Source organism: Pan troglodytes, chromosome 1 (assembly GCF_028858775.2).
Source record: "Pan troglodytes isolate AG18354 chromosome 1, NHGRI_mPanTro3-v2.0_pri, whole genome shotgun sequence".
NCBI lineage: Eukaryota > Metazoa > Chordata > Mammalia > Primates > Hominidae > Pan > Pan troglodytes.
Window position 1 is genome coordinate 88,480,638 of NC_072398.2, and position 23,113 is coordinate 88,503,750.

A 23,113-nucleotide genomic window follows, 5' to 3' on the forward strand; every position below is an offset into this window, starting at 1 on the left:
GTGTGGGCTATTTCTAAGCCCCTGAGTTAGAACTGTCTAGATTGAAGTTATTGGTTAAAGATTTAGGTAGCTTCCCCAAGAGAAATAGGGATAGAGAGAAAGATGAATTCAGAGGTTGGGGAAATATTTAACAGGCACCCATCTTGAAAAGCATATTTTTGCCCCAAAGAGGTGTGGGGTATTTAGACATTACCAGGGACTGGTGGGAGAATGGCAGTTAGCCCCTTAAGTAATATAAAGGAGTGTGAATCTTTTCTTTTGGAGGGACGGGGTGCCATTTGTCCCCTTTACCTGACAGAATTTGGAGGAGAGTTGCTCAGAGAAAAAGATTAGCACAGAGTAGGCAGTTGTTGAACGCGAAAGGGAATTATAATTGTACTTGACACCTCCAGAGTTTCCCTTGATTTTGCCCTATTGATGGTAGTGTCTAATTTAGAAGCCAGGCAGAGTAGAGAGAGCTCAAGGTCGTCAGGGGTTGGGATTCTGTCCCAGGGGCCCTTTAGCCTTAAAGACAATCCTTTTTCCAGTGGCTGAGCTTGTGGTAGAGGGGACAAGCTGTGCAGGTATTTTTCCGATTTATCCCATTGGGGCAGTTTACCTTCCAGCGGCCTGTCTTCTTGCACAAATGGCAGTTACCTGGAGGGGGCTGGAGAGCTTGTAAAGCAGCCAGTAGTTGAGCCTGCCTCTTGTCCCTGCATTTCTCCTTTTCTTTGGTTTTGTCCTCCTTATTCTGCTCTCAGTTATAAAAGACTTAGGAGGCTAATTTGAGGATTTCCTGCAAAGGGGGACTGGGATCTAAGGGTGACTTTTGTAATTTTCTCTGTTTATTTTTAGGCCAGACAGTATTACAAAGGAAAACTAGTTTTTTGTTTTAAGGGTTGAGGAAATCAAACTTTTCTCAGTTTTGGGGGATGCATCCAAAGGTCATATCCTGTGGTATGGAGACGTGATTATCTGTCTGTGAAAAGAGAACAGAACAGAATAAAAGGAAAAGGAAAAAGAAGATGTCCCCTCTTACTTCCTTTTATCCGGAATAAGGTGTTCCCCTAGTCATCCTTAGGGTTCTGGAATGAACCAGTCTTCCCATGTACCCTTAACCTTGGTCCCGTCTCATCACAATTACCCACTTGAGAACAGAGGAGATACCGGAGTGAAGAGGGGGCCTCCTGTTCATTCTTGGGGCTCCAGAATAAACTGGTCTTACCATGTGCCCCTAACCTTGCCTTTATCTCTGTTCTAATGGTAATCTGTTAGCCTGGGACCAACCTTCATCTCTGTCCTATGACTCTCTTACCCCTGTGGCCTTGGGCCAGCCTATATCCTTGTCTCCATGACCTTATAGTAACTCTTGCTTGGAGCATTCTAGCAACAAAATGATTCTCTCTTTTCTCAGATTCCCATTTCCCACATTTTTTAAGTAGATAAGAAGACTTTTCTTGTTTGTTTTGTTTTGTTTTGTTGTTTGTTTGTTTGTTTGAGACACAGTCTTGCTCTGTCATCCAGGCTGGAGTGCCTGGCATGATCTCAGCTCACTGCAACCTCCACCTCCCGGGTTCAAGCAATTCTCCTGCCTCAGCCTCCCAGAAGCCTGTTTTTCAGCTAGTCAGCAAGTAGCTGGACTTCCCTTTGTTTGAATAGGAACTTGAAAGCTTTGATGAATGTTGTGAAGGGTGTGGAAGTGATTAGAGAAATGGAGGCTACGGAGGAAGAGGGAGGAAGTGAGGGAGATACTCACGGAAAGGCTTCATGTTCTCACAAAAACAGCAGCCTTTGGATTTGAGAGGACAACCTTTATTTGCCCTCTTAACATAAAGTAGTAACCTCTGGAGGACTTGAGGCTTGGAGTAAAAACTCACAAATGGCAAAGGAAGAATTTTCCCTCCTCCCAAAGGGGTGCTAACTCAAAAAAATCACATAGGCAGGGTTCTTAAAGGACCACAGAATGAGGTCCTACGCAGGTGGACAAACTGCTTCAGAAGGCACCAGAAAATTTGGCCCTGGGACATAACGGGGATAAAAAGCATATGATAAGTCATAAGGAATTGGCAGAGCTGAGGTTCCCATTAGTATCTGTCCTGGCAATGTGCTAGCAGACAGGGAAAGGGTTGGAGGTCATCTGAGCTGGTAGGGTAAGAACAAATGTAAATCTCAAGGGATATCCAGAAGGGAGCCCATGTCTTTGCTGCTACACAAACACAGCAAGAGCCATGGGCCACAGCAAGAGCCACGGGCACAAGAGCAACTGGGAGTGTGTGCCTAAGAAGTTACATGGCATGAAAAATGAAAACAGAGAAAAGGCAAATTGCCCCTGAGGTGGATGGTTCAGTGGGTGCGCAAGGCCATTTCAGAATACATCCAGAGAAAGCAGGAGAATAGGCATCGCAGGTTTTGGGGAAAGAGCCAATTTTAGTTGAAAAAGCAGAGGAAACCCCAGAAATTGCACAGTCTCAGGCTTTAGCCCTATCACTCTCGCAAGCCTCCTGTCCAGGACGGCAGAGAGGAATTGTTTTAGGGGTTGGTTAGTAAGCAGGAGGGCAAAAGGGAGAAGAAAACCACATATGTGGGTTGAATGACTCCAGCCAAAGAAGGCGAGGTGTAGAGATCTCTAACAACCAGAGAACAAATCTGAGTCATGGAACCAAAGTACGTTAGTGTCCCTTCTCCCTGATTCTTTCCTTGGGGTGGGCTGTCTGCATGCGCAGTGGCCTGGTAGTACTTGGGAGGGGCCACACATTCAGTGTGTTCACTGGAGTTGTATGCACGCTCACCTGAGGCGTTCTTCTTCTCTTCTTTCTTTTTTCTTTGAGACAGAGTCTCTCTCTGTTGCCCAGGCTGGAGTGCAGTGGCATGATCTTGGCTCACTGCAACCTCTGCTTCCTGGGTTCAAGTGATTCTCATGCTTCAGCCTCTTGAATAGCTGGGATTACAAGCGCTCACCATCACGTCTGGCTAGTTTTTGTATTTTTAGCAGAGACGGGGTTTCACCATGTTGGTCAGGCTAGTCTGAAACTCCTGTTCTTAAGCAATCCATCTGCCTTGGCCTCCCGAAGTGTTGGGATTGTAGGCATGAGCTGCCATGCCCTGGTGCTGGCTGCGACCAATTATTATTTTAGAGAGGCACATTAACAATTGTCTGACCATCACCTGATGGTCGCCTGTCATTGCTGGTGGTGTGGGAGGCTCTCTCCTGCCCTGCTCACGTCTGCCTGACTACCTACTGTAACATTAGCCACCTGTTCTCATCAATTCTATCTTCTGGGAGATCGACCCTGTTCCTACCTTTGCTCTCATTGTTTCTGGGGAAAATTTATTGGAATGACTTCGCTTTCTCTCACTCTCCATGCACTAGCAAAGCTGTGCCTGTTGTGGCATTCAAGGCCCTGCTTAACCTACCAGGGGTCTGTCTTCCATCCTCAGCTCAATACCATACCCCTCCTTGAACATTTTTGGGCTACTCAAGGCCCTATATTCTCTGAGTTCCTAATTTCAGATTGGCATGACTCTCATAGTGTTTCTTATGTGTTCTCCATTTCTTGTAGGCATATTGCAGACCCCCTGATGCCCAGAACCTTGATAACCCCAGAGTCTGTGTGCATAGTAGTTAGGCATGCCCGCTGGAGCATCAGACAGACGTAGATTTGAATTTTGATTCTGGTTCTAATTAGCAAAATGCCCTTGGGCAAGCCATTTGACTTGTCTGAACCTCAGTTATCTCTTCCGTAAAATAAGAATAGTGTTTATAAATATCCTCATGTGAATGTTGGAGGATTATTATTTTGTTGTTTTGTTGTTGTTTTTGAAACCTGATCCTTCTGTAAAATGTTGGAGGATTAAATGAGACAATATAGGCAAAGGTCCTGGCAAGTACTTGACTTAGTAGATACACAGAAAATAATAGCTTCTGTCATTACTACCACTTTGTCAAAGTCAAGCAGTAGGTCAAGTGCCCACCAGATTAGATACTGAGAAGAGTGTGTATTTTAATTCACATCATGAGGATTGTTGACCTGTACTTCATCTTCTAGGGTCTTTGCAGCCCCACCTCTGGGTATGCCCAAACTTCAGGGATTTCTGCAACCAGGGCTTTGGTGCAAGAACAGCTGATTCACCTAGGGCAGGGAGAGGGCTTTTGAGCCTTTATTGGTCACTTCTCTCAGACTTGTTTTTGAATCTATGCAGAAGCCTAACTAGCTAGTCCTGAACCTCAGAATGGGCACCCATAGTACTTCAGTGCCCGCTGTTACCATGCAAAAGAAGGAAGATTCCTTGGCTTAAGTTTATATTTCATCCTTTGTTTTAACATCAGCCTATATCCCATGGCTATTAATTCACATCTAAGCAGACTGTTGAGAATTATAGAGCTGTTTACTTGTCAATCTAAAAGAAAGAGGCTGAAACACAAAATATGATTTGAAGACTTTACTTGAGCCAAAGGGAGGACAGCTGCCTGGAAGACTCAGACCCAAGTAACCTTGGTTTTGAGCTCTGCTCAGCCTTTGTTATAAGCAGGTTTTTAAAGGCAAAAAAAGTGGGACAGGGAGTGGGCTGATACGAAGTTTTTTTTTTCAGAATTCTCATTGGTTTGCAGAAATAACATTAATTAGTGATTGGTTACATATTGTTAAGCTGTAAGGTGTGGGTTATATGTCCAGTGCAGCATTATTAGATTAATTTATGGTTACTTGCAGCAATAGCAAGTAGTTTTAAGAGGTGAATACATAGCCCAAAGGTGGAGTAGGGGGAAGTAAAATGTGATTTCTGTCTCATTTAAATGTCTTTCTGATAATTTGAAGGGCTCACATTCTTCAGATAAAAGTTCTTTCCTTTCTTCAACTTTTCACAACAACATTCAAAGGAGGTATTTTAACATTTATTTTTATTTTTACTTTTAGTAGAGATGGGGTTTTGCCATGTTGCCCAGGCTGCTCTCAAACTCCTGAGCTCAGGCAATCTGCCCTCCTCGGCCTCCCAAAGTGATAGCGACAGGAGACAGACAAATTCCTGGACAGATAGAAAAGGGTCCCTGGTGAAACTAGACTTTCAAGCCAAAGACAGTTTAAAGCCTGAAAACTGGGCTGCCAGTTCTGGGTAGAGTCCACAACCAGAGTGAGAACTTCCTTGATACCTTTTAGCTAATTGAATGGTGCTTTTTCCAGGCCTGCCTATGGACAAATCTGAGCCCATGAAAACCCCAGACTCAGCCTCACAGAGGGCTACCTGTTTTGGGGCCCCTCTCACACTGGTCTACCCACTGTCTGGTCCCCTCTTTGCTGAGAGCTTTCCTTCTGTCACTCAATAAAATTATTCTCTGCCCTACTCACTCTCCGTTGTCTCCATGCTTTATTCCTCTTGGTTGCAGGACAAGAACCCAGGACCTGCTGAGCTGCAGGTGGCAGGAACAAGCTGTAACATACCCGTATTTGCTGAGCTGTGGGCACTGGGACCAAGTGAGAGCTGTGACACACCCCCATTCACTGAACTGCAGGCAGCAAGACTAAATAAGAGCTGTGACATGCCCCCATTTGCTGAGCTGCAGGCAGTGGGACTGAACAAGAGCTGTGAGGTGCCCTCATTTGCTGAGCTGCAGGTGGCAGGAATGAGAGAGAGAGCTGTAACATTTCTTGGGGTCTCAGACCTTGGGATTCCCCAAGCAAAGCTGTAACACCCCTTAGGGCTCCGCAGTTGCTGGCATCTCCGAGTTTCTTAGTGCCACTGTGTTCCCTTCATTTAGACACTGGTGCCCAAGGTGGAAGCAGGTCACAGCACTCCCCGTCCTGCCACTGACTGAGTGTGGATCCTATGGCTCAGGAGTTCAAGACTGGCCTGGGCAACATGGTGAGACCTCATCTCTACAAAAAATTTTAAAAAAATAGCCACGCATAGTGGTCACTATACTCCAGACTGGGTGACAGAGTGGGAGCCTGTGCCCCCCTCCCCCCTAAAAAAAGAATGTAACATTAATTTACAGGGTCTGTTTTAAAAATCTAATACAATGTTATCTTTTTCTTGCTGAAGGAGCAGGGTCGTATCCTAAGGTTAAATCAATTTATAGGAAAAATATAACACCCAGTTCCAAAGTGTAACAATTTGACCAAGAGGAATTTGATTCTGGTGCTGTTTCAAATTTTATTTGCAGGGTTCTTTCTTTTCACTTTTATTTTTTTTCCCTTTTATTTTTAGTTGACATATAATAATTATACATATTTATGGGATACAGAGTAATATTTTGATACATGTATTCAATGTGTGATGATCAAATCAAAGCAATTAGGATACCTATCACCTCAAACATTGATCATTTCTTTGTGTTGGGAACATTCCAAATCCTCTCTTCTAGCTTTTTGAACATATACATTAAATTATTCTTAACTGTATTCACCCCATAGTGCTACAGGATGCTGGAACTTATTCCTCTTCTCTAGCTGTAACTTTGTATCTATTAACCAACTTCTTCCCATCCTCCACTTCCCTCTACCCTTCCCAGCCTCTGATAACCACAATTTTACTCTCTACTTCTATGAGCTCATTTTTTAAGCTTCCATATATGATTGGGAACATGTGGTTTTTTATCTTTCTGTGCATGACTTATTTCACTTAACATAATGTCCTTCAGGTTTGAGGACTGAGAAGAGCAGACATTTTATTGTTCATCTCCATGTTGAGAATCAGAAATGTCCCCAATTAAAAAATGATTACAAATATGTTATATCAGGAACTGTGGCTTGCCTATGGGTCCTGGGTGGGCAAATAACTAACTTACATTCAATAGGAATGAGCTTGAAATTTCCTAGACATGATATGATTTGGCTGTGTTCCCTTCCAAATCTCATCTTGAATTGTAGTTCCCATAATCTCCACATATCATGGGAGCGACCCAGTAGGAAGTAAGTTAATCATACGAGCAGTTACCATCATGCTGTTCTCGTGATAGTGAGTTCTCACTAGATCTGATGGTTTCATAAGGAAGGGGCTTTCCCCATTGCTGCTCAGTGCTTCTCTTTCCTGCCACCGTGTGAAGAAGGACGTATTGGCTTCCCCTTGCACCATGATTGTAGGTTTCCTGAGGCTTCCCAAGCCATGCTGAACTAGAAGTCAATTTAACCACTTTCCTGGCCAGGCACAGGCCCATGCCTATAATCCCAGCACTTTGGGAGGCTGAGGCAGGTGGATCACTTGAGGTCAGGAGTTCAAGACCAGCCGGGCCAACATGGTGAAACCCTACTAAAAATACAAAAATTAGCTGGGCCTGGTGGTGCTTGCCTGTAATCCCAGCTATGTAGGAGGCTGAGGCAGGAGAGTTGCTTGAACCTGTCAGGTGGAGGTTGCAGTGAGCTGAGATTGCGCTGCTGCACTCCAGTCTGGGCTACAGAGTGAGACTGCATCTCAAAAAAAAAAAAAAACCAAAACAAACAAAACAAAACAAAACCCCTCTCTTTCCTTTATAAATTACCCAGTCTGGGGTATGTCTTTATTAGCAGTGTGAGAACAGACTAATACAGACTACAAGGGTGGGAAATCCATTCTTTTGGGCCAAGTAATCTTACTTTTTTTCTGATGTTCAGTGGATAGGCTGATGTCAAACTTCAAATAGTGAATTATCATAAAGGAAGAAGAGCAGAGGGTGGTGCTGGGGGTAAGATATGCAGCACAAAGGCTATGTGGGTCTGATTTCCCAGACTTCAGGCTCTGAATGACACCTACCCAGGCTTGACTGGGAAGCTCCTATGTCTTAGCCCCTGAATTAATCAGAGTGATTCCTGCCTGGGAACGAAAAGCAGACATTCTCTATCAGGGTCCCTTATTCTTTTCTGAGTACTGGCCCCCCTGAGAGTACAGTAGAAGCTACGAATCTTCCCCCTACAAAAAAGCACTCATGTACCTTCAAACAAAATTGTTCTCAGTTTCCGTGATGCTCTTAGATAAAAAAAATTTACAAGACCTCCGGTTTCTGGTTTCTGGGGCCCCACACAAGTGTGCTGGGTGGAGAGAAAATCTCAGTGGTTTTTTTTTTTTTTTCTCTAACCCTGTTTGGTAAGTTCCGTTTTTAGCCCCGGCCTCTTTCTAGCCAGGCTCTCAACTGTCTCCTGCGTTGCTGGGAAGTTCTGGAAGGAAGCATGTGCTCCAGAGGTTGGGATTCGTGTCTGGCTCTGGAATTGCTACTGCTGCCTCTGTCACTCCTGGTGACCAGCATTCAAGGTACTTTCCACCAACTGTGTATCTGTGATTGTGCACTGAAGGCATGGTCAGTTGGGAAAGGGGAGACGGGATGTAGTTCAACCCTAGAAGCCAGATCTGGTGTCTGGAAAGCAGGTATTTCCATTCCAATAGCATGGCCATGGCATGGTTGGGGAGCCTTTCTTAACACTGATGAATGGAGCTTCATCTCCTTTCCCACGGGGATGTGATCAAAACAGGAACCTGGGGAGCAAGAGAAGTAGGCTCCTCATATTTTGTCCCGTGGTTGGTGGTCCATGAAGTTGTGGAAAAGTGTTTGTTTTTTCATTTTGAATAAGAAGAAGCTCTACACTGACAGCTGCTGCATTTTATGCTCAGACACACTGTACTCCCTTAGGCATTCTTTGAGACCTCTGTATATGTGAGGTGTTGCATCCTGAGCCAAGGTAAATGATATTGTCATTGACCCAAAGAAAAGATAGATCAAAATTATAGGAAGAAAAGCTTGGAAAGGATTGCTGTCTGGGGTCTCTGAATGAGGGTCTGAGAAGAGGCTGGAAGTGCTTCAGCATCAAAGGAACCTTAACACATCTGATTGCTAAGAGTTAAGGTCCATTCCTCTGCCACAGCCTGTTCGGTCCCCGGTGTGTGACCAAGGGCTGAGCTAACTTTCCTTCTCCTGTTAGAGCTGCCTCACCCTCTTTCTTCATCCAGTACCTCTCTTCTTATGCCAGCTGAGAAACAGCAGTGAAACCTTTGACTTTCTTGCTATTCCCCCAAGTAAATACTCAAGTCTTTTTAATTTAAAGGGCTTTAATGCTCACCACTCTGAGTAAAACAGTAAAAATGAACAAACATGTGGTAGTTACACTGTGGCATAAAATGATGATAGTTTGTAACTTTTGGGGAGATGAGGTGGAATGTGTGGAGGATTGGTCTCTCACATATTCTACCTCTCAGGTAGAGTCCTTTGGTCCATGACTGTGTGAGTCTACGGCTATATAGGTTCTGTGGGCCTGACTCAATTCATAGGACATTGGTATGACCTTGGGATTGGGGGCTGATGTGAAGTATTCATCTAACTATTGGGAAAAGCAGGGTTGCCAATGAGAATTGGAATATTTTAGGACTTTCTCTAGGCATACTGAAAACATCCTGACAGTTGATCTTTCTCTGACTTCTTTTCTAGGCTTCATCTTGATCATTTATTCTTCTTTGAAACAATCAGACCACACCTGATTATGTTATCCTTTGAATGGATAATATTGGTTTTGATGAGGTTAGTAAACCTGGGTTATATAACCCGGGTTATAACCTGGGTTAGTAAAATACAAATTAAGTCTATAACCTGGGTTAGTAAAATACAAATTAAGCACTTACTGTGTGTCAGACATTGTGCTAGGCCTTTTGCATACTTTTTCATTTAACTTTCATTAGAAAATAGTGAGGTGGCTATTATTATCCACATTTTTCAGATGAGAATACTGTCTTGCAGAGAGATTAAGAAATTCTCCTAAGGGCACACAGGTCTAACTTCCAAACCATTCTATTATGATTATACCTTTCCTAGACTAAGGCGAGGGAATCTTGATGAAGGTCAATGTGTCTAAATCTCTTAATTTTACTGTTTGCCTTAAAAGAGGCGTTTTCTCTTACCTCTGGGCTTATGTACATGCCTTCTTTCCACCTAGATTTCTCTCCCTCCTCCCCTCTCCCTGCCTCTCTTTTAGGCTTCTGTTTTTATGTGACTTCTTCTTGGACTGTCTGCCTGTGACTGTGTTCTGAAGGCATGGTTAGATGGGAACCTCAGGCTCCAGATTATGGTTTGTGAATTGCTTGGTTGATCATCTATTTCCTTGAACTTTTTGAGGACAGAAACCATGTGCAGTGTTGTGCTGCTGAACTTAGCACAGGCATGGAGTGTAGCATGTGCTCAATAAATAATTGTCACACAAATGAATGAACAACTTCAAAAAACTTCCTTTTGGACTACACATCCATATCTTCCTGAGAAGTGCAAGTAGTTCTCTCCTCTGCCGTAAGGGATGCTTCTGTGGAAAAGTTTGAGAAGCACTCTTAGCTCTCTTCTTCCTTCTCTCCTCAGACTTGGGTTTCTCAGTTCTTTGGTTTCAAGGCAATGATTTAGGGCATGCTCCACAACTACCCAATTCCCCATCTGTCCACAACACTTAGCAGGATGAAGTAGACAGAGTATTGTACTAGAAATGAGATGACCTAGTTCTATCTGGGTTCCATGCTGTGGAATTTTCAACAAGTCATTAAAGCTTCCTGAGCCTCAGCTTCCTCAGCTCCATAATGGGTGTAATAATCTGTTCCTCATTTCTTCAAGGGGTTGCTATTAAGATCAAATAAAATAAAAAATGTGCAATTGCTTTGCAATTGTGACACATGCGGAATCTGATACAGATGAAAACCTGGGAAGAGCATCAGTAAATTCTTAAGCCCCAAGCAGTCTCCTGAGCCCAAGATCAGAACTTCTGTCTCTTAAACATCTTCTCTAGACTCTCCAGACACGTGTCTAAAACTTAAGTCATCATCTCTGTTTCCGCTATGTATTGCTATTTAACAAGCTGCCACAATACCATGGCTTAAAATAATAACAATGATTTACTTTGCCCACAGATTTGGGGGAAGACTGTTCATCCTGTCTCACTTTCATGTGCTTTTCATGTGCTTGCAATCAGATCATGGTGTGGCCTAGAGTCATGCAAGGCTCTTCACTCACAGGGCTACTGCCTGAACAGAGGGAGGCTCAAAGAGCTGGGTGGCTAGTGCCACTCAGCGGAAGCCTCCCAGAGTTGGTGTCCCAAGAGAAATAGGCAAATGCTGCATGGTCTTTTCTAAGCTAGCTTTGCAGGTCACACTTCCGGTGTATTCCATTCATTGAAGCCATCACCGAGCCTACCCAATTTCAAGGTGAAGGGGCACAAAGTCAATCATTTGATGAGAGGACCGTCAAAAAATTTACAGACTTAAAAAAAAAATACTACAATCCTTCTTCCCCCAAACCTACTGCTCCTCCACTGTTCCCCACCTCTATAAATGACATCTCCACTTGTCTAGTTGCTCAGGCCAGAATTCTAGGAGTCATCCTTGATTCCTTACTCTCCCTTGCTTCTCATGCCCAATGAGTAAGTCCTGTTAATTCTACTTTCAAAAATATCTCTCAAATATGTCCAATTCCATCCAGCCCCATGCTACCTATCTCAGATTAAGCCACCATTTTCTCTTATCACCAATTTCCACAATGATCCACTATCCTAACTGCTCTATTTACTGCATTCTCTCTAGCTAACCTATTCTCTACCCTGCTGTCGGTATACATTTTCTAAAATGGTTCTCTGTTTGCGTCACTCTTCTGCTTAAAATCTTTAGTGGCCACTGTGGGAAATGAGAAAGCAGAAGCTGTGAGCCTAAAGTTCACATTTCATAATGAACTCACTTGCTACCCTCCTTAGTCTATGTCCTAGCCAGTGAGCTACTTCCTATTCCGCAAATGAATTTCATTTTCGTGTTTCTGGGCGTTTGATTCTTTTTCCCTCTTGTTGGAATATTCACTACCCCCAGTCGTCATCTTTCCCTGGTTTCATCCCACTTAGGCTAACTCCTCGTACAGAAGCCATTCTCAACCCCCAAATTCAAGTGATGTGCTCCCTTTTATATGCCCTCTAAGCATTCCATATTTTCCTTTTCCTAACACTTATCACCAATAGCGAAAGCATCTGATTAATTTTGTTGATTCACTGGAATGAAGCTCAAGGGAAGGAGCTGCATCTATCTATTGCATCCTTACAGAGCCAAGCACATAGTAACTGCTTACTGCATAGTTATTCGATGAGTGAATACATGAGGAAGTTCATGTACGCATGTATGCATGGAGGGATGGGTGGATGGAGGGAGGAAGGGAGCAAAGGAAAGAGGGAAGGAATAAATTTTGAGTCATTGTTTCAGTCAAGCTGGGGTCTCAGAGTAGCTCTTACTGGCCCTGATAAATTCTTTCTCCCATTTCCCACAGTGGCTATTTCAAACTTTCACCCTATCCTCAAGGCCCCTTACCTCAGTTCTCTGCCCTCTCAGCAAAGCATGTGCCTCCTTCTTTGCAGAAGAAATCGAAACTAGAGACCATTAGGCAGGAAGCCCTTCAACTTCCTGCCCACTATCTTCAAACTGGTAACTTTTCTCCACCACCAGCTGTCTTTCCTCCTTCTCTTTTCCCTCAGAGGATGAAGTATCCCTCCTCCCAGTCAAGACCTGTGCCATCAACTCTGCTCTGAGTCCCACTAGCCCAGGCTCATCAATCACCTCCCTTCTCTTCATGTCTTCCCTCCACTGAATCCTTTCCTTGGCCTACCATAGCTTAGGTCTTTCCCTACTTGAATAACAAAAACAAAATACTCTCTACTTTTTCATGACCCTTTACATACTGCCCTACCATTCTTTTTCCCATTCAAATTGCAACGTCTGAAGAGAAGAGTCTATTTTTATTGTTTCTCCTTCCTCACCTTCAGATTGCATTGCAGTGTTGCCCACTGAACTCATTATAGTTCCCATCTCAAAAAATAGTAGCCTGCTCAGCTTCTCACCAACACACAAACCTGAGGTCTTGGTAGCTATTGCAAAATTACTTCCTAAAAAGGGTTGTACAGGCTTGTTAAATATTTAATCTTATGAGAGAGCTTCAGGTAACTCTGTCTCCACATCCTTAACACTCATCTTCTTTTCTTCCTTAAGAATTTTACTAGAAACCATGTGTTTTGTTTTTATTATTTTTATTTTTCTCAATATACGAGGAAACCAAAGAAGCCAACCATGTGTCTTGTTTTATTGGAGTAACCAGAACTTACTCTTTAAAACCTTTCCCTTTCCTGGGGAGACTCTATGGTCCTGGGATTATGACTTCCTTTGATCTGAATTTTTTCCCGTTACAATTCTGTTTTTCTACAGACAAGAAACATGGGTGGGCACAGACAGGATCTGGTTCTATTTCTTCTTCTTTTTTTTAAAAGTGAAAGCGAGTTCATTAAGAAAGTAAAAGAATAAGATCCAACTTTGTTACTTTATCCCAACCATCCAGACATGTCACCAAATACTTCCTGTTAGAATTAAATCAAAATAGTAGTTTTTTAAAAGGTTGCTTCAGCTACTTCCTAAAAAGTGGAATTGTTAAGAAGGCAAATCAAGATTTTATCAGCAGTTAATCACTTCTTTATTTCTCGGTAAGAAGTTACAGCCAACCATCAGGACAGCCTTTTTGGAATTGTTACACATGGGTGGTTAAAGAGGGAGAGAAGAAAGATACAATACTGTATGCTTACCTGTCATCAGCACTCATAATATACTGAAATTGGCTGAGCATGGTGGCTCACGCCTGTAATCCCAGCACTTTGGGAGGCCGAGGCAGGTGGATCACCTGAGGTCAGGAGTTTGAGACTAGCCTGACCAACATGGTGAAACCCTGTATCTACTAAATACAAAAAATTAGCCCGGCGTGGTGGTGCATGCCTGTAATTCTAGCTACTTGGGAGGCTGAGGCAGGAGAATTGCTTGAACCTGGGGGGTGGAGGTTGCAGTGAGCTGAGATTGCACCACTGCACTCCAGCCTGGGTGACAAAAGTGAAACTCCATAAAAAAAATTATATATATATAAGTGATCTGACTGGTGTTACTACCTGCCTCTGTCATCAGACAGTGGATTGTGCTATCTTCCTGAGTGTAAGTCTGAGACATGCTGGGGAGTCTGCCAAAGATGACCTAGCTCAGTACTTCTCAACCAGGGTGAACGTGGGAGAATTTTGTCCCTCAAGGGACATTTGGCAATATCTGGATACATTTTTGGCTGTCACAACTGGACAAGTGTTACTGGCACCTAGTGGGCAGATACCAGGAATGCTGGCAAACATCTTACAATGCACAGAACAGCCCCCTACAAAAAAGAATTATGTGGCCCAAAATGTCAATAATGTCAAGACTGAAAAACATTGATCTAGACTGCCTATTATGACCGCTTCTATTAATTCATGTGGAAACAACTAACAGAAGGAGAAGAAATCTGGAATATGTCTAGTGATTTTAAACTCCTAGAAGGAATGTCCTCCTAGGCTGTATGCTCCAAGAGGCCAGAGACTCTATCTGCCTTGCTGACAGCAGAGTCTAGCACAGTGCCAGGCATGTTGTGGTTGTGCGATGACTGTATTCATGTAATCCATTTTACAAAACGTATCTTAAACATTAATTAGACCACAGCCTCTGTCTACTCTAACATCCCCTTCATCACATTTCTGTTTTTGTTGGGTGGCATCTCAGTTATGGGCATTTTGAGGTCTGGCCAAGGGGAAGTATAAATGGGAAGTACTTAGTTGGGGTTAATGGGATACATGTATGAGGGTTGAACTTATTCTGTCAGAGGGATTATAGGGCATGGGCCGGACCAATCAGAAGCACTGTAGAAATGAATGCCTAGGTATTTCTGTGTACAAACCAGGACAGGGTAAGTGCTTAATAAACATTTGTTGAATAGATAGATGAATGGTTGGAAGGCTGAATGAACAGGAACTTGAAAGCCCTGGGGTCACAGACATTTTTATCTTTTAGTGGTTGAGGATGTTTTTGGAAATGATGGATATGTGGAAAGTGAACAGCTAGTATATATCATGTTGAAGAGTACAACTGAGTTTTTGTGCGGCAGCATATGACACCAGAGTGATATAGGACATATTTCCTCTTCTTCTACCTTTAGCTATTATTCCACAGCTCTTTTTTAGCCTTTGTATACATATTCTAAGTTCTCCCTCCACAAAAAGGACCAGTGGACCTCCCTTCATCTTGTACTTTGTCCTTATCATCTTTTCTTTCTCCTTACCTTAACCAAACCAGGTTTTTAAAAGTGACCCGAGGCTTATACAATTTGGAGTATTCTCATGAAAAAGAAAAATAAAAGAACAAAACTGGAAATACAAATAGGAACAAAAATAAATTCAATTAGAATAAAAAAAAGAAATCCCAGGGAATTAGTTCAAGTTAAAAAAATACAAATACTACAAAGAACATGACCGCATAAAAAATAGCAGCATATTTTTAGTTAATGAAATGCCTTCTTGCTTCCACAATACTTTGCTACTGAATAGCTCTGGCTGTTGTTCACTTCCAACCTGCTTTCTCCTCTGCTTCCCACCTGCAGCCCGATTGCAACATGTCTGTGGCCATTGCCGGTGAGTCAGTGCAGAGGGCAGCAAGAATATTCCTGGATGCCATTTCTTCACTGAAGCGGGTAGCAGGAACTCACACACAAGAGTTTGCAACCCTCATACATGTATCCCACTAACCCCAACTAAGTACCTCCCATTTCTACTTCCCCTTGGCCAGACCTCAAAATGCCCATAACTGAGATGCCACCCAACAAAAACAGAAATGTGATGAAGGGGATGTTAGAGTAGACAGAGGCTGTGGTCTAATTAACGTTTAAGATATGAATGGATTACATGAATGCTGCTAGGGCTCCTCCAGGGCCATCCAAGAAGCCCTGAAGCTTCAGCTTCATCACTTTAACGGGAAATCTGCCTCTGATCCAAACTTTGTGAAACAATGGTTTATACAGTCTCCACTTTGTTACCTTCTAATAACTTGCTTCTAAATACATTGTAAATGCACACACAAGACATGAGCCACTTTTACAGGAAAGCATTTTTTTTTACAGGACAAGACATTATTGATAAAGCTAAAATGTATCTACTCTCTCCAATCTCACTCCCTCTCTGACTGTGTCTCTCAACACCCAACCCCCTTGTTCACTCCACACTACCCACTCGCCACCTCCTTGCTGTTGTTTATGTATGGCAGGCAAATCCCTGCCCCAGGGCCTTTGCTCTGGCTCTTTCCTCTGTCTGGGTCCCTCTTACCCCAGATACCCTCTTGGCCACCTCTCTCCTCCAAGTCTTTACTCAGATGTGACCTACTTATCACCTTATAAATGAAGTTCACCCTTTTGCCCCCACCAGTACTTGTGACTCCCCTTACCTTATTCTAGGTTTTCTCCTCTGTCATGGCAATTATCATCTCCTTACATACTATACAGTGTGTTCTGTTAGTGTGTTGATTGCTTACATTTTTTCACCCCACTCTAATGCAAGCTCTGTTAAGGTAGGGATCTTTGCTGCATGTACCATACATATGCTAATTCTTCTCTCTTCAAACCTCCAGCATCAGCTAATGGCTCCAGGACCAAACTACACTTTACCTATCATTCTCCAGGCCATCCCCCATCCACTACAGCCCCTCACCCTCCTGTCGTTTCGGGTCCTAAACCGGTCTGCGTCGATATGCGCCGTTCAATCTTACCTTTTTTAAAAGAATTTAAGGATGCTTGTATTCAGTATGGTCCTACTTCTCCTTATGTTAAGATGGTTTTACGAACTTTTCGTACTGAGGTCACTTTACTTCCTTTAGATTGGCACCTTTTGGCAAAAGCTGTTCTAACCCCATCTCAGCATTTACAATTCCGTATTCCATACCTGGTGGTCAGAAGAGGCCCGTTTGCAGGCTCAGCTAAATAGCAGTAATGGCATTCTAATTACTCAGGCTCAGCTCACAGGCTCCGATAGTTTCTCTGATGCTTATGCCCAGTTAAACTTTGATGCCCTTACCACAGAACAAGTAACAAAGGTGTGTATGAGAGCTTGGGATAAATTACATGCTCTAGGCCAAGCTCCTGTTCCTTTTACCATGGTTAAACAAAGTCACTCTGAATTATACCCAGATTTTTTGGCTAAATTACAAGATGCTGTTCAAAAATCTGTCTCTGATGAGCGCGCTCAAGGCATTCTCCTTCATATGTTAGCTTTTGAAAATGCAAACCATGAATGTAAAATGGCCATGCATTCTGTCCAACGCAAAATTTACCTGATCACGAGGTGTTGCCTGCATATATTAAAGCTTGTGAAGGCATTGGATCAGACACCCACAAAGCTATTCTGTGGGCACCGGCCATGAAGGACACCAACTAAACTGGTCCCATTAATTCTTCTCTTGGAGCCTGCTATAATTGTGGCCAACTTGGTCATATTCAAAAAAGTTGCACTGTTAAAAACTTACAAGCGGCCAAGTCGGTTCAACAAACACGGCCAAATGCTGCTCCTGTTTGCCCACGTTGTCGCAAAGGTAAACATTGGGCAAATGTTTGCCGCTCTAGGTATAATGCAGATGGAAACCCCCTACCACAACACCAGGGAAACAGGGAGCGGGGCCTGGGATGGACCCGACATCAAATAGGACACTTCAAACTCAGACCAACGTTGCGTTTCCACTTCAGGCGGTCCCAATGCAACCCCCAGCACAAACAAATCTACCTACAACCAAACCAAATAGGTCCCAGCCTCTACTTCTGTCTCAGTACAATGCTTGTCCACCTCCACAGTAGGAGGCGGGGTGGTTGATCTCTTTAGTACTATTCCTCTAAATTTACTTCCTGATTCTTTGCCTTTGATTGTCCCCACGGAGGTCACTGGCCCTTTACCTCAAGGTTCAGTGGGCCTGGTGTTAGGTAGAGCATCCACCTCTGCTAAAGGATTCACCATTCATACTGGTCTCATTAATTCTGATTCCGTTGATGAGATTAAATTAATTGTGTCTGCCAAGGTTCCTATTTCCACTGCGTCTGGTGAGTCAATTGCTCAACTGCTTTTACTACCTAATATCATTTTAAACAAAGGCAATAAGACATGTGGCCCTGGGATAGGCTCCAGCGGTGAAAAGGCCACTTATTGGATTAATGTAATTTCTAAACAACGGCCCACCTGCACCATACACATTCAAGGAAAAAAGTTTGAGGGCCTAGTAGATACTGGTGCCGATGTTTCTGTTATTTCCTCTAGTTTATGGCCTTCCTCTTGGCTTAAACATCCCACTAACGTAGGACTAGTAGGTGTTGGAAAGGCCGAGGAAATTTATCAGAGCACATTTATCTTGCCTTGCACTGGCCCTGATGGTCAAAAAGGTACAATTCAGCCCTATATCATGCCAATTCACATTAATCTTTGGGGTAGAGATTTACTGGCAAAATAGGGGGCTGAAATTAATATTCCACATAACTCTTCTAGTGCTCCCAGTCAGCATATGATGGAAAATATAAGGTTTGTTCCTGGATTACTAAACCCCTCCCAGTCACTATAAAAGAAAACAGGTTATTCTTTTTAGTGGCGGCCGCTGCCATACCTCCTGATCCCATTCCCTTACAATGGAAACTTAAAACTCCCGTTTAGGTTCAGCAGTGGCCACTTTTTAAAGAAAAACTGGAGGCTTTAAATCAATTGGTTTCTGAGCAGTTACAACTTGGATATGTGGAACATTCTCTTTCCCCTTAGAATTCTCCTGTGTTCCTAGTAAAAAAGAAATCAGGCAAATGGCGGATGGTAACCGATTTAAGGGCCATTAATGCTGTAATTAAACCTATGGGGGCCGTCCAACCTGGCATGCCTGCCCCTGCTTTAATACCTAAAAATTAGCCTCTCATAGTTATTGATCTTAAAGATTGTTTTCTTATATTGTTTTACATAAATCAGATTGTGAAAAATTTGCTTTTACTTACCATCTATCAATAATCAGGAACCTGCAGCTCATTATCAATGGAAAGTACTTCCTCAAGGAATGCTAAATAGCCCTACAGTCTGCCAGCTTTATGTTGGGCAAGTGCTTTCACCAGTTCAAGCCCAATTTCCCGAGGCCTATATTCATCATTATATTGATGATATTTTAATTGCTGCCCCCACTGATAAAGAATTGACTGTTACCAAATTTTGAGCTGCTGTGTTATAGAGGCTGGATTACACATTGCTCAAGATAAAATTCATCAGACCACTCCTGTTCAATATTTAGGAATGGTGGTCGATAAACAATGTATTCAACCTCAGAAAGTTCAAATTAGGAGAGATTCTTTAAAAACTTTAGATGACTTCCACAAACTTTTAAGTAACATTAATTATTTAAGACCTACTTTAAGCATTCCAACCTATGCACTGGCTAACTTGATTTCTATGTTGCGGGGAGATTCCGATCTCCACAGCGCCAGGATTTTGACCTCTGAGGCTTTAATAGAACTGGAATTTGTAGAAGAAAGAATCCAGACTGCCCAGTTTTCTAGAGTACAGCCATTTCAGCCTTTTCAGCTTCTAGTTTTTGCCTCATTACACTCCCCTACTGGACTAATAGTTCAACATAATGATTTAGTGGAGTGATGTTTTCTTCCTTATTCTGTCTCAAAAACTTTGTCTGTTTATCTAGACCAAATAGCCATATTAATTAGGCAGGCTCGGTGCAGAATACTTCAAATTTCTGGATTTGATCCAAATATAATTGTAGTTCCTTTAAATTGGCTCAAAGTTCAAGCTGCCTTTCAACATTCTGTACTGTGGCAAATTCACTTGGCTGATTTTATTGGCGTTATTGACAATCATTATCCAAAAAACAAATTATTTGATTTTATAAAAATGACTTCTTAGGTGGTTCCTCGATTAACCAAAAATCAACCCATTCCTGAGGCGTTACAGTGTTCACTGGTGGCTCCAGTAATGGCAATGCTGGCTATGTAAGTCCTACAGACAAACTTATTTCTACCTCTTATACTTCTTCTCAAAAGGCGGAGTTAATTGCTGTGATTACTGCCTTACAGGATTTCCCCAAACCTTTAAATATTGTCTCATGAAGGGGTGGGTTGCCCCTCCACACCTGTGGGTGTTTCTCATAAGGTGGAACGAGAGACTTGGAAAAGAAAAAGACACAGAGACAAAATATAGAGAAAGAAATAAGGGGGCCCGGGGAACCAGCGTTCAGCATATGGAGGATCCCGCCAGCCTCTGAGTTCCCTTAGTATTTATTGATCATTCGTGGGTGTTTCTCTGAGAGGGGGATGTGTCAGGGTCACAAGACAATAGTGGGGAGAGGGTCAGCAGACAAACACGTGAACAAAGGTCTTTGCATCATAGACAAGGTAAAGGATCAAGTGCTGTGCTTTTAGATATGCATACACATAAACATCTCAATGCTTTACAAAGCAGTATTGCTGCCTGCATGTCCCACCTCCAGCCCTAAGGCGGTTTTTCCCTATCTCAGTAGATGGAATGTTCAATCGGGTTTTATACCGAGACATTCCATTGCCCAGGGACGGGCAGGAGACAGATGTCTTCCTCTTGTCTCAACTGCAAGAGGCATGCTTTCCTCTTATACTAATCCTCCTCAGCACAGACCCTTTACGGGTGTTGGGCTGGGGGACAGTCAGGTCTTTCCCTTCCCATGAGGCCATATTTCAGACTATCACATGGGGAGAAACCTTGGACAATACCTGGCTTTCCTAGGCAGAGGCCCCTGCAGCCTTCCGCAGTGTTTGTGTCCCTGGGTACTTGAGATTAGGGAGTGGTGATGACTCTTAATGAGCATGCTGCCTTCAAGCATCTGTTTAACAAAGCACATCTTGCACCGCCCTTAATCCATTTAACCCTGAGTTTGACACAGCACATGTTTCAGAGAGCACGGGGTTGGGGGTAAGGTCATAGATTAACAGCATCTCAAGGCAGAAGAATTTTTCTTAGTACAGAACAAAATGGAGTCTCCTATGTCTACTTCTTTCTATACAGACACAGTAACAATCTGATCTCTCTTGCTTTTCCCCACATTTCCCCCTTTTCTTTTCGACAAAACCGCCATCATCATCATGGCCCGTTCTTGATGTCACTGTCTCTTCGGAGCTGTTGGGTACACCTGCAGACTAACAACAGACAAAACAGGCACACAAGGATTAATATGAGATTTTTAATCATAGTACTTCTGATGGTCTTATTCCAAGTGACAGGGTTAAGATTTGCGAGGCCATCAGCAACTCCTGCAATTGCCTCAGTTCCTGGCACCAAATTTAAATGGGCTTTTGATGCTTCAAAAATTTGTTCTTTTAATTTGGAAATGTCTAAAGTGAGATTATCTTCTCTTCCCTGTAGATGGCGTCTAACCATGTCCCAGTGATGCTCAGACTCATTATAAATTTGGGGTGTAATACAAAAATCTGACATATTCCAGTCACACTGTAACTGGAAATGATGTTCTAAGGTCATGAGCCTGTCTCCCATCCAAATGACAGTTTGTCTAAGATCATTAATTTGACTTGCCAATTTTTGATCAATACTAGATTGTGAATTCCACAATCTTGTAGAATTCTTTTGCCAATCATTAACAAAGTTTACTGACTGAACAGAAGAGGGCAATGCAACTCCTACCACAGCAGCCGTAGCTGTGACTGCAATTAATCCCATAATCACTGCAATTAAAGTAAAAATGAATCTTTTGGATCTATTTAAAACGCCTTTTAATATTTCAGTCAAAATATGGATGAATGGCGAGGCCTCCCACGGTCGGTCCATGGACACAGGGATCCACATGCCTTCTCTTGCGCTCACCAGCAGAATACGGTGCTGCCAGTTAAAAGTTGAATCAATGCAAGTAAACAATCTACAATTTTCACAGGTTATAGTTTGGGAGGCTGGTTTAATAACTATATTTCCTACAACTAGCATATAAGGGGGCTTTATGCAACTTTGTAAAGGAACCGTTAGACTGGAATTTAGGTCGATAGTATAAAATGGCTTACGATCTCTTGTTTGTAAAGTTTGATTTCCAGACCAAATTCTAATGTGGTGTGAGGCCACAGTAAGCCTCCACAATTCTGGATGTTCAGGACCAGAAACAGGACTTATTATTTTTGGTCTTGGGGTAGAGATTCCTTTTTCTTCCCATTCCCAAGGGTAGAAAGACTGTAATTTTTTATGCTTATGTTTGTCTAGACTTTCTGTTAAGTCGCTATCAACAGCTGGACTCACTTGTGCACTTGGACACGGCTGAGTTTGTCCTGAGCAATTGTGGTAGAATTGACCTCGAGGTGCCCAATCTATAATAGTTCCGAATTCATTGTTTTATAATATCACCACACTGTTGGCCACACATTCTTCCCAAACTAAAACTTCTGTATTCTTTGATCCTTTGGGAATTTCCTTGGGGCAAGTTTTCCCTTTAGGTCTAAATTTTAATGATCTTTGATAAGAAAAGTCTTGTAAATAATTTACCCGTGGCCTGAGTGACATCCCGCTTACCATGTGATAAGTGAATCTACTGTTAGGACTGACAGTAGGTACTTCTACCAACCAATTTTGGACTGCAGGCATTAAACATCCTGGTGCTTTCCCTAGGCAAATAGGACGATAATGATACCCAATGGAAATATTTATCATCATCCCTTCTTCCTCAGGTTTGGCAGGGCAGCAATCATCTGTGGGGCCAGGTACACATACACTATCATTAACATATACTTCTATAGGATTATCCATCCATGTGACTGGTGTTACCATCTCCGTGGAGGTGCTTTTCTTTGCATCTCTGATGGGTTCATTGTAGAACTTCAAATGTCTAGTGGGTATCCAAACAGGAAGCTGATTTTCTCCTGGTGAAACACAAGCAAAACCTCTCCCCCACGTTATCAGCTTCCCTATTTCCCATGTCTTATTTTAATTATCTTTCCACTAAATTAGTTTTCCTTCATGTGGGCTGTTCTTTTTACCAGTAAGATGTTCTGCAGAAGTAGTAGTCTGATTTCTATAAATGTTTAAAAAATTTAAAGTATAGAGTGCTAGATTAAGTTGCATCTGAGGAGTGGTACACTCCTTACTGTCTCCCCCTTCTTTTTGTTTAACTGAGTTTTGAGTGTTCTGTTAGTTCTTTCAACTATGGCCTGTCCTTGGGAATTATAAGGAATTCCTGTTGTATGTGAAATTTTCCACTGACTTAAGAATTTTTGGAAAGCTTTACTACAATATCCTGGTCCATTGTCAGTTTTGATTTTTTCTGGAACTCCCATTACAGCAAAACAAGACAATAAATGTTTTTTAAC

General features: G+C 42.6%; 2 protein-coding genes across 3 annotated transcripts in view; one reads left to right on the forward strand and one right to left on the reverse strand.

The window, feature by feature from the left end:
• The first annotated feature begins 7,470 nt into the window (after positions 1-7,470).
• The window catches only part of CD48 (CD48 molecule), a 33,972-nt gene continuing 18,329 nt past the window's right edge, over positions 7,471-23,113 (forward strand). Inside the window, exon 1 of one of the 2 annotated variants that reach the window (XM_001172145.4) lies at positions 7,471-8,196. In XM_001172145.4, coding sequence (XP_001172145.2) covers positions 8,115-8,196 — 82 coding nt within the window. In that variant the 5' untranslated portion in view covers positions 7,471-8,114. The remainder of the gene's footprint in view (positions 8,197-23,113) is intronic. The other variant, XM_009435717.3, reaches the window with a different exon arrangement.
• On the reverse strand, positions 20,693-22,634 carry LOC129137966 (endogenous retrovirus group K member 18 Env polyprotein). The gene is given in 2 exon segments (XM_054672715.2): positions 20,693-20,912; positions 20,915-22,634. Coding segments are annotated over 2 exon segments (1,764 nt in total). The 5' UTR covers positions 22,575-22,634; the 3' UTR covers positions 20,693-20,808.